The sequence below is a fragment of the Barbus barbus genome (genome assembly GCF_936440315.1).
Source record: "Barbus barbus genome assembly, chromosome: 6".
In the NCBI taxonomy this organism is placed as follows: Eukaryota; Metazoa; Chordata; class Actinopteri; order Cypriniformes; family Cyprinidae; genus Barbus; species Barbus barbus.
This window is the reverse complement of record NC_136734.1, coordinates 23,470,485-23,487,826: the sequence shown is the minus strand read 5'-3', so window position 1 is coordinate 23,487,826 and position 17,342 is coordinate 23,470,485. Positions and strand designations below refer to the sequence as shown.

The 17,342-nt window shown below is 36.5% G+C and overlaps 1 protein-coding gene across 1 annotated transcript in view; it reads left to right on the top strand.

Moving 5' to 3' along the window:
* The window catches only part of LOC306870744 (transmembrane protein 8B-like), a gene marked incomplete at both ends in the record, with an annotated part of 118,208 nt that overhangs the window by 55,577 nt on the left and 45,289 nt on the right, over positions 1–17,342 (top strand). Inside the window, 2 exons of the mRNA XM_079418167.1 lie at positions 7,499–7,632; positions 11,127–11,395. Of these exons, the coding sequence (XP_079274293.1) occupies positions 7,499–7,632; positions 11,127–11,395 (403 nt within the window). The remainder of the gene's footprint in view (positions 1–7,498; positions 7,633–11,126; positions 11,396–17,342) is intronic.

The following is a 17,342-nucleotide window of genomic DNA, read 5'->3' as shown; positions in this document are numbered from 1 at the left end:
AATGTTATGTGGGCATCAGTTTTTTGTGTAAAATATGCAGTATGCTCCTATTTAACTAAATAGTTTTGGACATTGCATTCTATCTCCATTTGTCAGGACTGTTTAAAAACATTATTCAAATCAATTTGCTTAAAAAAAATTAGGCTGACGTTTTAGAGTAAACAATCTATTAAAAAGATGATTGGTGCCTTTAACTGAATAGCTACACCCAACACTGAAAAATTATTTTTTTTATTTTATAATTTTTCTGATGGGTGGTCTCTCTCCTCCTTCTTACTCTGACTTTCAAGGAAAGTTCACAATGAAATATAACTGTAAATCTACTACTTCTACTACTACTATTTTGTATAAAAAATCCAAGATAAAATTCTAAGAATTTTACCTTTGTTAAATTAAATTAAGTCACAAGCAATGAATAATAAAGTTAATACTGTTAATAATAAAATAGTTTTAATTGAGTTAAAATTGAGTTAAAATTGCTGTGAACCTTTGGAACTGCTAAATAATATTATTAATAATATTATCATGATGTAAATACCAAGATGAGATTTGAAGAATTTAATAGTTGTTAAGTCACAAGCATTTGTTATTATTGTTGTAACTTAATGGATGTCTTGTACAGCAAGTTAAATTCTTAAAATCCCATCTTGAAATTCACATCATGATCGTAAACTGCTACGACCCAAGTACAAGCCCGTAACTGACTGTCAAGTAACAGCTTGCAGGATCGAAGCTCCGTGGACACATGGTGCACAGAGGTGAATCTCAGCAGAGCAAAGCTGCAGCAGCCCTCAGCAAAGTGCAAGTCTGTTCTCTCAGCTGATGAGCTCCACAGTGTCTGTGAGGCTAATCAGGCAGCAGCCGGACCCTGCTCTGCAGGCGCACAGTCACACAAGCAGATGGCCAATTGTAGAGAGAGGAAGAGAGAAAGAGAGAGGGAGGAAAGGAATGAGGAAAGAAGGGGGATGAGTATGAGTCAAGCACGCAGTAAAGATCAGCCGGCCGTCTCTGCTGGATGAAGCTGCCACAGTGGATGAGCAGCAACCAGAAGCCGAGCATCCTGACAGTTTGCCTTGCACTAACTAAACTCTCGGAGTAAATCAATAAACTAATTGGAAACTGTCAGCACTTAGAGATATGTTATCGTTCAGTGCATCTTTGTTGTTTTGGGGTAAGGTCTACACGAGTGGGGAGGGGTGGGGGTCTGTCAGTTTTGTGGCTGTTTATCTCTGAATTGAATTTTTTTTTTAAAGATAGTGAACAGGCCAAAACACATCCTAGATTTTCTGTGTTATTAAGGTGTGCTGGGTCAGTAGATGCAATTGTTCTTGTTTAATGAAATTCACTATAATGCACACCCATTTACTAGGGTTATTTATAGACATTGTTTGTTAGGGAGGAGAAGGTCAGCTGTTTTAATCAGATAATGATCTAAGAGTTTACACAGTTGTTAGTGGTGAGGTGTGGATTTTTTAAAATAGTAAAAATCCCAAGCTTGCCAGTTTGATACACTCAGACACTCAGTGAGGTATTCATAGGTTGATTCCCCTGACAAGTGAAAATAATATGGTTTTGACGCACCAGCACTCACTCAAACAATATGTTTGAGGTTGCAAATCAGTTTGAAACTGTAATTATTTTTATATTCAATTCTTTGACAACAATGATGGGAAAACGTCATACTTATCATTTAGCACCCTCATGCATATAATGAATGTCAGTGGACAAGTCAGTGTTGTGTTGACATTTGAGTTTCATTGTATGGAGAAAAAAAAACAGTTGAAACACTCTTCAAACATTTCATACAGAAAAACATGAGGGTGAGTAAATGATGAGTTTCCTTTCTTTTTTTTTTTGGCCAAAAGAAGTCAAGTAATTGAAATATTATCACAATATCTATTGAAATACGGAGGAAATAAATAATTTTTTTTGCCAAAAATCAAACTCAAAATATGACTGTAGGGAGGCAGAGAGTGTTTGTAACCATAATATGAAAATAGCTTGCTGTTGATTGGCACATCCTGCAGACTGGGATGTTTTAACACCTCTCTCTCTCTCTTTTTTTAATTTATTTTTTACAGAATCCAAAAACTCCCACACTGATAAGCTATAACTTTTTTGGGGTGCAGGTAGAGTGTTTCTTTTTCGTCTGTCATGATTTTAAGAGCCAGTAGTCGCTACACACTACATCGTCTGCTATTTTCTGTTTTATGATGAGTGGCAACCAGCATTAAGGTGTAATACCATCACCTACTATGTTCAAGTGTCAGCTAGATAGTTGCTAGCTAGCTAGATTATTTATGATATTATCATATGTGTAGTATTAATTTAAATTTTAAATATGATTGTTATTGTCAATATCATATTGCAAAGCAAAGTGAAAAGTGGTAGCTATACAATCACCCAGCCGTTGAAGTATGAAAACTGGACTTTTATGTCATCACTGATTTATTTCTGGACTTGGGAGCTTAAGCAGAGAACAGAAGTGGAGAATTGTGGGAGATGTGCGTGGGAACACCAGGATTTAGCAGTAATGAGACTGTGGATCCCTGCAGTTCTGTTCCTTGACAAATGATAAATGTTTTTCATACCAGGCCGAAAAGCTACGCTCAAATGCCTTGGTGCCTTATATGCTGCGGGTTCATGCTCAAGTATTTTTTTTTGACTAGCCTGTCAGTTACATTACCAGACACATGTTTGGAGTCCACTGTGATCCACCATAAATGATAAAGGAATCTTTTTCTCATTGGCCATATGGTCCTCGTGGGTCTGCATGAGTAGTGTGTCAGAGAAATTATCCCTCACACAGCTGGAGACCACATTAAACATGCAAAATGCCAACAACAGTCCGCTATCAATTCTGTGTACTGTTTGGTGCTCTGCACGCGTGCACAGAGGGCTCTAATTATTTCACTAGTTGCTCAAAGTTGCCAAATTTGTGCTGTGAAAAGGGAAGCAATTATTTGCATCTTTTTCTCTCTCTCTTCCTTTTGTCTGCGCTGTTTGTCTGTGCTGGCACATGAGTTACAAACATCCCCCCTAATCAAATCAGATCAATGAAGAATTGTAAGGAGGCAGAGGCGTCACGAGTTGACAAATCTTGCATGTCAGACACAATGCAAAAAGCGCGGGGTGAGGGTACAGAAGCAAGGCCGTGTATGCCTCCACCAGCACCAGCTGTGCCTGCTTTATGTATGCAGCCATGGACAAACAACAGATGGGGCTCCATCTCAAGTTTGTTATTTAATGGTCGCTGTTTTGCTTTTCCATCCTTATTATCCACCTACAACTCCGATCTGCCATGTGATGCCAAGTGATGTTTCCATTTACTTACACGTAGATTGTGTAGTATTAATTCATTATGTTTTGGATAAAACATTGCATCCTGGCCAGAAGATCACTAATACTTAACACTTACTCACCTAGTAGTTACTTCCATCTGGCAGGCATTATAGATTTTAAGAATAATTTTTTCCCAAAGGCAATCCATACAATCCATTTCATACTTATAGTTTTATTTTTCATATTTACACTATCATTCAAAACTTTGTGGTCAGTAAGTTTAAAATGAAGGTTGCAATAGCAAGTTCACCCCAGGAGATCTAGGGTAATTGGTTAGTATTACCCTTGGTAGCCTCTGCTGGTTGATACCATAAATACACATTCTGGTATTATACTGTAGTCATCTGCTTTTTTATATATACATAATATTAGAGCAATTGTAGGAGTAGTGTGGCCGCACAAGCAAACTGCATAGCAGTCTATGAAAAATCACTTGAAACAAAGGGTTTATTGAAGCCATCAATGAATTGTTCTTTGCGTGTCCATGTAAATGTCTCTCTTATTACCGAGAAGACAAACCCGATGCCTTGAGACTATCTTAGTTCTGGTGTATGGGTGCAGAAGTGATTTGCAGAACGGTTTGTGCTGAAATGAATGAGTCTTCTAATCAAGCAGAGAGCGAATTAGTCCTTAATAATACACCAGAGATAATGAGCGACACATGACCGTCTATGCAGTGACACCTGCCCAGTGGTGCAAATCCACCAAATTGACCTTAATGAAATGAGAATGTGTTATGCCACCATTACAACACACACCTCTAGTGTGTCAAGGCTACTTACGAAGGCTCTGAAGTTTTCGAAGGTTAGGTGCATTAAGCATTAAAGCAAAGAATGAAAAATATGTGGTTTTCATTAGCTGCTACTTCTGAAATATTGATATTGATGTTTACTGTCATAATGAGAGCTGCAAAGAATAAATGGTGGATGATTTGGTTGCTTCTTGCATGGGACATCGTCAGTGTACTGGCCAGGGAGTCAGCTGTTTGTAAGGTGTCCCGTTGTCAAAATCACTCGAGTGCACTGAAATGTTCAGTCCCTTGAAAATACCCAGACTGCATCGGCTGCTCATTATATTCACTAACCAGAAATGTCTTTGTAAGTCTTCCAAGCGTAATTATATGAAGACAAATCCTTATTTTTTTCTGTTTTTAAAAGAGATTGTTTGTGATTATCTATCATCTCTAAGATGCATGATGAGAACAATCTTGCAAGGTTTTTTTTTTTTGTAAATTATTATACAGTATTCAGACTCTAGTTAGAGAAAGATTAAAAATACCCCTTTTTATTTTTTATTTATTCTTTCATTTATGTATTTAGCCATTATTTCAGTCTTGCCACATAATTCTTCAGCAGTTATTCTAATATGCTGCTCAAGAAACATTTCTTATTATTTTCAAAGTCAACTTTTTGCTATTTGAAGCTCATCACATGGCAATGTATTCAAATGAAACAGGAAAATTAAAATAATTTTATTTAAATATATTTTTATAACAATATAAAACTCTTTAACATTATTTTTGATCAATTTATTGGATCCTTGCTGAATAAAAGTGTAAATTTCTTACTGACTCCAAACGTTTGAGTGGTAATATACGCATATTATCTGCTTTTCTTAGCAGAAAAATGCAGTTTAAAAGCTTATGTATTTTATAATGTCATTGTAGTTTTTATCAGCTGCTATAAAGAGGCAGAAGGATGTTTATACAATGATGTTGCCTGTTATTTTTTAACGCACAATGTCACAGTCATGTCATCCGTGTCCTAGAGTTTAGCAGATGAAAGCCTTCAAATTCTCTGAATATGTTTTATTTTGTACTGTTAAACTATACTAATTCATATCACAAAGAATTTTGGAAATGACATGAAGCACGCACAATTTTTATTTAAGGCTTTTTAAAGATTTTTTTTTGTTTTATTTCATGGCTTGAAAAATATCTAATTATAGGATGACTATTGAGGCAGTGAATCCCACAGCATAATTAATCACACACCACTGCAAGCCAATTAGCTCTTTCTGTTGCCCCGCCCCCTCTCTTTCCATCTACTGAATAGCATTTCAGCACTGGAAGAAGCCGCCGCTGCTGACGACTGCTCAGTTATTGTTTAACTGCATTGAACTGACAGATGCGCCAGCAGACTTTCGCTACCTTATGAAGTAATAACATGGCTGACTGACTTCAACAGGAAGCCAGCAATGATATGTGGTTGACATTCGACAGCGCTGTGGGTTGAAAAAGCCAGTGAAAATGACCCCGCGTCTCAGGCGGTAGTCCAGTACAAACAACGGAAACAGAGGAACGTGCGCTCTGGAAAGCTAATGTATTCTTTTAGTGTGATTCCTAGACATTTAATACCTCTTTGTTTGGCGTGATTGTGTTTCTCTGTGTGGAGATGGTAAGAAAAGACGCTGGCTGAGAAGAGAGGAGGGGTTATACTACGCCGTTCGACAATGATGAATGTGTTTAGGGCAGGAGTACCTGCGTGAGAGAAGCCGAGGTTTCCATGATGAAACGCTGCATTGTAATTTGCCATGGTGTGCCGTAATAAATAAAAGCACTTGGATTCTCCCACCTTCTCTCCGTCTTTAATCCCTCCACCCCCCTTTCTCACACCTCAAGTCTTCATGCAATTGCACTGTGAAAAATTGTCTGCGAATCTATACAGATCTTCGGATCTTTAATTGGAGCATACGCTGCAACATCTGTCGTATACTGAAACCAATGTGGTATTTACAGCTACGTATCTCTTGATAACACTGCCAACTGTGATCCTGTAATGGTGAAAACAAAACAGTTCAGTTCAGAAAGCCTTAGAATAGGCTGTTAAAGCATAGGCTGTTACATATCATATATCAGTTATCAGTGGCATGTTCAAATACATTGCCATTCAAACGTTTGGGGCCAGTAAGATTTTTTTTTTTGTGCTTTTCTATGAAGTCTCTTATGCTCACCAAGACTGCATTTACTGTATTTGAAAAAAAAAAAAACAGTAATCTTGTGAAGTATTATTACAGTTTAAAGTAACTGTTTTTTTATGTTAATATATTCAACATTTTAATCTATTCCTGTAATGGCAAAGCTGATTTTTTTTACATTATTACTCCAGTCACATGATCCTTCAGAAATCATTCTAATATGCTGATTTGGTGCTCAAGAAACAATTCTTGTTATTATTAGCAATGTTCAAAACAGTTGTGCAGCTTAATTAATTATTTTTTTGTGGAAACTTTGATACGTTTTTTCCAGGATTCATTGATGAGAATTTCAAAAGAACAGTGTTTATTTAAAATATAAATCTTTTGTATTATAATAAATGTCTTTAGTCTCTTTACTGTCACTTTTGATCAATTTAATGCATCCTTGCTGGTTAAAAAAAAAATGTACTGACCCCAAATACTTAAATGTGTGTTGCATTTCCATTTGTTATTTACACCAGGCACACCTAGTGAAAGGCACACCATCTTACACTTTCAGCAAGGAATCAACATCTTTTGACACATTTTAATTTTTTTTTTTATGAGACATAATTGATCATATTCTGCCAAATAAATGTCTCAGATTCCCCCTGTGCTCAGTATTAATTTTTTATTCATGAATTTCAATCCCCAACTCGTCTTTTTTATTTTCTCAAAATAAATAGTTCCCGCTTCATTCATGTTGTTGTATTCCTCATTTTTAAAATCATTTTACATAAAGGTGTCTGCTAAAAGAAGAAATGTAAATGCAAAGCAGAATTCAAAGAAGACAAGGATTTGGCTGGATTCTCCACTTGTTAGGAATCAGTAAAAATTGCAGACAGTTCAAAATCTTTTGTCTGAATTTTTCACCAAGTAGAGAAACGACAATAGTGTTTGATCTTTTTCTCCATACTCTGAGGTGGGAGTTGTTGTGCAGTTGGGCATGAGAAATATCACACAGCAAATCATCAGAAGCGATGCAAATGCAATGACAGTTTCCCTCCATTTGAAGTGATCATAAGGCTCTCTCAGTGGGAGTTGCTCCCCTTCCACGAGCATTTCCATATCATGATACGCATGTATACATTTTTTGTGACACTGTATTTCATGGCTCAGTGTATTTGAAGATGCATACTGAGTGGATTTTAGCCTGTAACTAATCCATCTATTTCCTGTTTGTTTCACTGTTTTTGTGCAGGGTCTTCACGAGGAATGTCAGTACCTCTTTCAACCTCAGCTCATTGTTCAGAGGCTCATTGGGATTTCAGTGCTGTATCCTGGTTACTTCATTGACCAGATGATTCCTCTTCACAATAGATCTGTACTCTACAAGTGAGTGATTATTTTTTAAGATGAAATTAAGATGCAATATATCCACTTACACACACCACACACACACACGTTTGTTTCTGTGAATTGTGGGGATTTTCCATAGGCTTCTATTACTTTTATACTGACCAAATAATATTTTCTATCCCCTAACCCTAAACCTACCCCTAACAGAAAACATGTTTGCATTGCTATTTTTAATATTTTTATTAATTTTAATAAAAATTCCAGGTTTTACTATCCTGTTATGTTGGTTTTTGTGGTTTATGGGGACTCTCCATAGGCGTAAATGTATTTATACTGAACAAACTGTGTGTGCTATTGCCCTACACCAACCCTACACCTAAACTTAGCCCTCACAGGCAGTGTTAATTTTGGCAGGCATTTTTGATTTAGTCTTAGTCTTTATCTTGAGACGAAAATGCTTAATAGTCTTAGTCACATTTTAGTCATTTGAGTCTTTCATAGTTTTAGTCTAGTTTTAGTCGACGAAAAGTCATTGCATTTTTGTCAACTTTTAGTCATTACTTTTAGTCAAACTGCAGTTACCAACATTTATTTTGGAAGCTATTATATATGTAGTATTCAAACAAAAATAGTCATCAATTCTTCTCTCTTTAGACCAAATCAATTAAGCTTAGTTATGAGAAATTTGAATCAAGGATTGAATTTGGAAAAACTGGAATAAATTTTCATTTTTTGGTAGGGATATAAATTAAACTCATTTTTCAGATACAGTAGGTTTACTTAACAAGTATACATTTATTTAACATCTTTTGTTGGTTAACATTTATGACAGATAATTAGGAATGCTGTCCATTTAAGACGGAAGGTATGCATGTAATAGCCTACTGACATACATTCAGTTTTCACCCACCTGTTTAAGCTCACTTAAACCATAACGGACTGTATTTACATGAGATGCTCTACATGAGAGACATTTGGACTGCTGTGTGTATTTGAGCACTGAGAACTGATCGCGTGCTGTATGAGAACTGAAGAAGTGGAGTGTGCACGAGAGAGAGAGCACTTCTATCAGCGCGTTTCCGCCTATCGCACCTTCACTGACTTTAAGTTAATCGACAATGAATTGTGACTCCCGGGAAAAACGGGACGTCTGGTCACCCACTCCCTAACCCTTCGGGTGCTGAGGCCATTATTTCAGATCGCTAGTTCGCGTTTTGGTAGCCTATCCGTCCACTGCGGCTGCCATACTGAGACTAGATATGCAAACGCACCTTATCCAATGACAGAGACACACATTTTGAAAGACAAGACAGTTAACTTAGCCTATAGGATGTATTTTGAATGTCAGTAGTCCTCAAATAACATTTTAGTCCCGTCTCGTCTTGTTAACGAAGATGTGGCATACATTTCGTCATAGTTTTTATCATCAGATATTAGTTTTAGCTCGTCAACGTCTCGTCTTATTCACAGAAAAAAGGTTCGTTGACGAATATTTTTCGTCGTCGTCTTCGTCAACGAAATTAACACTGCTCACAGGAGACTTTGTGCATTTTTAGATTTTCAAAAAAACAGCATTTAGTATGTTTTTTTAAGCCTTTTGAATTACGGGGACATAAGCAGTGTCCTCATAAACCACCTTCATATTGTAATACCTCTGTCATACCCATGTCATTATACAAATTTGTGTCCTCATAAACCACATAAACATAGGCTACACACACACACACACACACACACAGACAGACAGACAGAGGCACGAAATCAACAAAAATTGAAAAAAAAAAAAATATAGTATATATAATTTTAATATAATTTTAGTTTACTCCAAAAGGAAAGTCTGCTGTCATTTACACTAACATTGAAAAGTCTAGGGTGATTTTTTCCCCCGGAAAGATTACTACTTCTGTCAATACTTTTATTCAGCAAAGGTGCATTAAATTCAATAAAAGTGACAGTAAGGACATTTACAAATAATTTCTATTTCATATAAATGCTGTTGTTTTGAACTTTCTATTCATCCTGAAAAAATGTTTGATGGCTTCCAAAATATATTAAGCAGCGCAACTATTTTCAACATTGTTAATAATAAGAAATGTTTCTTAAGCACCAAATTAGCATATTATAATGATTTCTAAAGGATCAAGTGACACTTAAAAATATATTAAATAGAAAACAGTTTTGGTGTATTTTTAATCAAATAAATGCAGACTTGGTGAACACTTCTTTTAAAAACATAAAACAATTTTACCACCCCAAATTCATGAACGGTGGTGTAATCACCCTCATGTGATTCCAAACACTTAAATAAAACCATCTTTCAAGATTGTGAGCATTTCTACTCTATTGTCATCTTTGCAGACTTTCACACATCTTTCCTTATATCAGACACACAAACTCACACACCGTGCAAGTCTCTCACCTTTTCTCTCCCTCGTTGTGCTCTCAACACTTTACTCCACACACATCCTTTTCACAAGCTTCCCTCCATTTCAGGCTTCTACTCTCATTAGGTTCAGATATTAAAGCTCTCCTCTCAATTAGCAAATAAAGTCTTTCTAAATGAAAAAGAGGAAAATGGAGGAGGGAGAGGTGATGAAATGCATTCATAAACAACAGGGTACACAGAAAAGACCTTGAGCACTGGACATTATGAAGATGGGCTTTTTTGTATCATTAAAAGCTGGTTTTCAGCGAACATTTGAGAGGGTCAGTGTATTATATGCTGTGACACTTAGGCAGCTGCTGTTTAATGGATGTCTGGATATTAGTATACACTATGTTATAGCATATATATAGGATATCTGCCACATGAATGTGTAGGAAGAAATAGGAATCATCTTATATGTAATAAAATCTAGTGGACTATGTTAAATATAGTTATTATGCATAGCTCTTGTTATTTAGTTTGTCGATTAAATAAGAATGTGTAATATTCATAATAGGAAATACTATTTAATCAGTTGTGAAACACAAAACAGTAGTGCGTAAAATTGGAAGAAGGGATGAATTAACCATGCAATAAATGTTTTTAAATTTCAAAGCAAATTTCAAAGACCAAATTCACGTCCCAAAACACTTTTTTCCTGAAGCGATCCAGTAGATCTGTAAACAACTTGTGTTCTGTTTGACTGAACATTTGTTGTGCTGCTCATATTGTTAATTATCAAAAACCAAAAGACAAAGCCAATTGTGTCATGGCCAAAAATTTTGATATTAATTATTTATTCTAACTTCACAGTTGTTCTCAATCTCTGTTCAAATTGAAAAGGGTGACTTGCATTTGTTTCCTGATTAGTTGTTATTGATGTAGAAAATTAAGAGGGAGAGATATCACTTAATTGCTTAATGCATTTTCAAAAAGTTTGTTATAATGGGCTGAAGTTTAAAGTTCTCCTGAGAGTACAAAAACACATTCCCATTTAAATGCTTCCTTGGCGTTTCGATAAGCATACCAGTATTGTTATGTCTCATGAGACAATGTCTACAGTCAGTCTAGCTTTCTCTACATTTCTTTCCCTTGTACCTGGCAGAGTGTTCATCCCAAACTACATCTCTCGGGTGAAGGTACAGCTTGTGGACTGCAATACAAAGAACAGAAGTGGGGAGAGTTGTCCGGTTCTGCTGAAGATCCGCTCAAGGGCCCCGCCGGTGCATAACTCCAGCGCTATGGACTGCAGAGAGAACGTTCCCTGTGAGCTGGAGGTCCCGCTGCCATCCTGGGAGCAGTGGTACTATATTTTGGTGGAGCGTTACCTCAGTAGCTCAGATGTCTACTTTCGTATAGGCATTCAGGTCAAAGGTAAGAACTTGTTTTAAATTTGAACTGGAAACACTTTATTTTGATAGTCAACTTTAGACATTCTACTAACAGTAAGTAACTCTGCAACTAAATGTCAACTAGCAGTCATTAGAGTAGTAGTAGAACATCTGCTTAATATCTTCTAACACTTTATTTTGATGGGTCCACAACATACAACATACTGACAATAAGAAACTTTGCAAGTATAAATCAAATTATTCTACTAACCCTAATCCTTCTTTAAAAAATATTTTCAGCAAGATTGAGTTGTTTTGAGTGGAGAGAGGGAGATTTTGTCCTGAATATAGGAAGTCTGGGGAAATTGAGTTAGAAGTTATGGATTTGTGTTTAGAGTTTTGCAAAAAAAGAGGCATAATTTCAAGAAATGTGTTTAAGCAACTGAGAAAAACTGTAACATATTGGCTGTTTATTAGTATTTTTTAAAGCACATGACCATATTCTACATCCCTAATCCTACCTAATACCTAAACTTAAAAACTACCTTATTATTAAGTTTGTTAAGAAATGTTTTTTGAGCACCATAGCAGCATATTAGACACATTTGTAAAGGATCATGTGACTGAAAAAAGTCTAACTTTTCTGAATAAATTGATATTTTTTGCAATATTACTATTTTTACTATATTTTTGATTAAATAAATGTAGCCTTGAAAATAAGAGAATTATTTTTAAAAACAAAAATACAGTAAACAATAGCCAACCTCAAACTTACAGTAGTGCACTGTAAATGTCACTTGATTTGGTATGATATAATGAATGACGTTTATTCATTAAAACTTACTAGTAAATTTCTTTGGGTGCACTGTGTGCATACTGTTTTACCATCATCTGTTAATCTGCAACAGGTAGAATTTAAGGCAGTAATCCATATTATAATGAACCCATAATATAGTACAATGAATGTTTTGGGATCTGACATATCATTTACCATAGGCTTTCTGCTGGTAATATAAAAATCACACTATGAATAGGCCCACCTGGTACAATATTTTCTAGCCAGTGTTCGGGGGCACGTTACTGGATGCCAATACATTCTCTGATTCATCGATGGCCGGTAGGGCTGTAGGTTGCAACAATCCCAGCACACTCCAGTGGAAATATTTTAGTCCAGCACAAATGAGAGGGCAACAGCTTGCAGATTTGATCCGGGCTTCATTAATTCTTCATTGGGATTTATCATTACAAATGTTACAGGCATATGGCTCCTAGTCATTGTTTGGTTTCAGCATTGCGATGAATTGCATTTGAGCATATTAAAGCTACCTGGAATGCATTCTGACTTCACTGCTGTAAGGGTTTTTTACAAAGGCAGGTGTTCTCATGGTCCAGGTGGAGTTGGGAAATTAAAGTGTGTTTAGTGAGAGACAGGCTTTGTTATGAATCTCTGTGACAAATTGGAACCTCGGTGGGCTCAGATGAGGACCCTGTCATGGATTGGAGCCTCTGCCTTTTATTCTGCCTGATGTTACAATGATGTGTTGATGAATTCCGTACTTTTCTGTGTCTTGAGTCCTCGTGATAAATATGGCAATTGGGCTGCTCGCAAAGTGTGAAATAGATGGGGGACTCAATTCAGTCACATGGACCATATTATTGCAGCATTGGGAAGTTGCATGCTCACTTTAAAAGACTCGCTGGGAGACAGATTTGCTTTGATTGTGCTTAAATCTGTATGCTCTTTCAAATTACACAGCTGTTGTTTATGGTACACTGATATGACCTGATTTTCCCAGAATATCTGATTGGATCTCAATTTTAGAGCATTAAAATATTATCACTCACAACTTAAATTACTTTTCTATTAAAAAACACCTCCAGTTTACAAGGTCAAAATTGAATTTCCCTCCTCACAAGAGTTGGCAAAAATCTCCCACTCTGCTTCTATCAAATCCACCTTGTTCTCTCATTTTGTGTGAGGTTTCTCTGTTCGTCTGTTCCCCCGTTTTTTCCTCCACGTCCTGCGGTGCAGCAGAATCCCCGCCTTTGTTACAGCCTTGATGCCAAGGGATGTTGGCTCTGATGGCTCGGTAAGAGGGGATGAAGAGGAGGGCCACTGATGTTCAATGAGGCTGAACAGTCTCAGACCAGCTTAGATAAAGCACTCACAGGGGGAAACAATTGGCCATGATGAGACGGTGTACCTGCGGAGAGCATTATCTGTACCCGTGAGGAGCGGAAAAAGAAAAAACCTGTCTAGTAAGGACTTATTGCAGTGCCGTTCTGTCACATTCAAGGCTGAGAGTCAATTTTGTCACTTCAGACCATTTGCCGCATTCATAAAGGAGGAACAAAATCCCTTTTGCTCGATGAATTTGGGCCGTCAAAAGATTAAAATATTACAATAGATTAAAAATATCCTGAGTTTTTTTGCTGTTGTTGTTGCAGATTTCAGTTCAATTCAATTTGTTTAATAGGAATTGTAAGTATTGCAAGTAATCTCACATTTTCACATTCCTTTTTAATGTATTCAGTCCTTTTTTTATGAAATATCAACATACTAAGTACCAAAGATTTGTACTACTAGCCTACAGAAGTCCATGGGTTTTTTCTGCATTAACAGTGTTTTTGCTCCTAGGTGATTTTTCATATTTGTTGTTGATTAAATTCTTCCATGCAGATGAATATACACTTGTTAAAAAGTATAGCAGTCACAGTGCAGGTAAAGTGAGACAATATTTTGTCACTGGCTTTGTTCTTAAAACATGATCCAAATGGACACATCAATGTCAGTGCACACTAATTTTGGATGAAGTTAATGCAGATTTAAAGTAATGGAAGAATGTACGCATAATGATGGATGATTATGATTAAGTATCCCACTATACCTGTGTTCACCCATCATTAGTACCACTTATTATATAACGTAGCTAATCCAGTGACCCGAGAGCTCTGCAATTAAGGTAACTATTAGACATCACCTAACTCTGTCATTCATTTCTCCTCTATGCTATTTTTCACCAGTTGTGATGGTCCATACCCTGCATCACATGACCTTGTAGTATCACCTGTGTCTGAAGGTTTTGGTCAGCGCTTCTGTCAGCCTTAATTAAATTATTCGGAACCTAGCCGCTTTCCTTGATCAATTTCTCTGAACAGCAGATACTGGCTGGCTGCCATCTCTCTCCCATCTCCCAAGGCGGTATGACCCTTTGCGTCCTTCCTTTGCCGTTTCTCTACAGCATTCAGTTCTCTTGATATTCTTAATGGAGAGAACAGATCGTTTACAAGTTCAACAAGAACCATCTGGAATTGCTGTGTATGTGGAATTTCCTCAGCTCTTTTCACAACAAACTTGAGTTTTTTATTGATAAGACAGTCAAAAAAAAAAAAAAACCTAAACTAATTAAAATACGGATTTTATACGGTCGTCTGAGGAACTCATCTACTCTTATGATGTAACCTCAGCGATTATGAAATTACTGTATTACTGTACCAGTAGATGTCTTAAAAAAGATTACAAGTTTTAACTTTTTATTATAATCATGTGAAATTGGGCAATGGATTTGCTTCAGTAGACACTGAATATTATTCTTGTAATGGTTTTGATGTATGGTCGTTCTTCTCTCGTCATCCGAGTGAATCATATCCAGAACAAAACAAACAGAAACAGACAGAAGTTAGACAGTGAGCACTGTTCCATAGTGTGTTGGTATTTTGTAGAAATGTTGTTGTGGTCTATATATGGTAAAAAAAGACATGTTGAGATCTTTTAGATCAGGCCTGTCAAACACATGACTAGTAGAGGAGTCAAACTTGGACTGAAGGATGATTTGAGGGGGAATATTAAATTATGCTGAAAACATTCCCGTTCACTTATTTCCATAATAAATATTAATTCATACTCTGATAAATTAGATTTAGTAATTTCCATGTGCTCCCTTTTGTTTTACGCCAAGTTCTGTGGCTGGTTGTATAAAGTCTTACAGGGTAGTCATGTTTCTTTTTCGTCATGGTTCTTTTAGTCATGACTATTTTAAGTCAGTTACATAAAAACAGTTTGGTTCTGAATCTAAAAGGTATATTACCTCTCAGCTAAATGCTAGTTGTTAAACTTGTTTTTAAGACAAAGTCTTAATATAGTGGCTATGTTTATTCAATTGGCCCTGGACTTTAATCCAGAAGTGTATTGTGCATATTCTTTTTCATTTCTACACCAAGGTTTGTCGAATATAAAAATTGACATAAGGTGACATTTAGTCCAGAGTAAACCAATAAATTGTCATTTTACAAAAAAGTCCAATCATGAATGAGTTTCACACCCCTCTTAGATAATCCTCTTTGGGTTTTCTTTCCCTGTATAGTAGACTAGCTCGATCTAACCACCAAGCATGATTTTACATAGTTGTACATATCAGTAGTACTGTAGTAGTAATAGCAGTACATAGTAGTAGCACATGGTGTTGCATTTTGAGACAGTTTTTTCCCCCCCAAATTGTACTTTCCCCGTTGCTGTTGGTGACACCAAATGATCATATTGATAGTGTCATTAATTGTGCTAATCACTCATGAGCTCCAGGCTTCAGGGAGTCCTCTTTGTTTGAGAGACATCTACAGAGCCAAATTGAAACGGATCCCAGTCGTGGGATTTCAAAAGCATTTTCAAAACAATGAGCTGCAAATTTTAGCCCCCAAACTGCACTTCATCAAACAGCTGTAATTGAAGCATCAACAGAAAGGGTTTGGGGGTTTAGCCACACTTGCTATTGCTGCAGACCACCATTGTTGGGAGAGCTGCAATGCAAATATGAGATTTTACATTTTGTTTAATTTTTCTGGTGCTCATTGGACTCCATTTAGCCCTCAAGGAGACGAGAAGGTTAAAACACAATAAAAGGAGGTTTAATGAATACTGATGTGTTTTTATCAGTATTAATGATGAGTTTCAGTGTCTTAACATGGTGATATGATTGTTAATAGATCTAGACCCTCCAGAGCTCCGAGGACTGGAATGAGCTAATTCAACACTGAATGAAATAACTACATTCTCTACAGAGGCATATTTCTCTTCAGTAATGGTATCAGCACAAATGTGATTGGGAACCGTAACGCAAAATGGAGAACAAATAACGTAGTTAAACATAATTGTGTTTTCGACGAGCCCCATTGTTATTGCTATTGATTGTTTAGCTGGTCTGAAGGATATCTGGATTTTTTTTTCGAGTTTAACTTTGGTTATTGCTAAACAATCTTTAAGCTAGCTGTAAAGTAAATACAGACAGATTTTGCATACAAAATCTTGGTTATTTGACCTTACAGCTCAAGTGTGCTATGATAATGTACAGTTACATTTTCTAAACTATGAATAAAAAGTGCAAGAGTGCAACCAGTATTGAAGGGCTTTCTCACTTTGAGGATATTGAAGCTGTGACCTTCTAACACAGCATTTTAAATGCAAAATATAGTGTAATTTGCCCACCGGCAGCCATGACTTCGCAATGTCCAACCTTCATGGAGCCATAAACCAATTTCACACAGGGAATTGCATTTTTATTGATTTTACATTCTCTACAATGGGTATGAGAAGGAAAATGTTTCAGGTTCAGGGCTTAAAGGGTTAAGTTGGATCTATATATTTGTTGTTAATGTTGAAATGTGTTTGAAGGCCAAAGCAGGACAAAAACATCTCTGAGCAATCAGCATCCTACCAATCTGGCATGTGCCAACTTGCTTAACAGTTGTTGGGCATAGCTCTCATGGAGAGATTGGGCTAGAATAAGCATATGTATGCGGAGAGATCAAACACCCATGTGGAAAGAGACAAACAGCTGCTTATCCTTCTTCTTGACACGCTGATGAGAGATAATAGCAGGAGATAATGAGGAGAGACATGTTTAAAATGTGCTGTTGCTATTGATATGTAAGCTGTTCTGGACACTTTCCCTCAGATCTCTATTGGGATCAACAGTCGTGAGGCTAAATGGACCAAA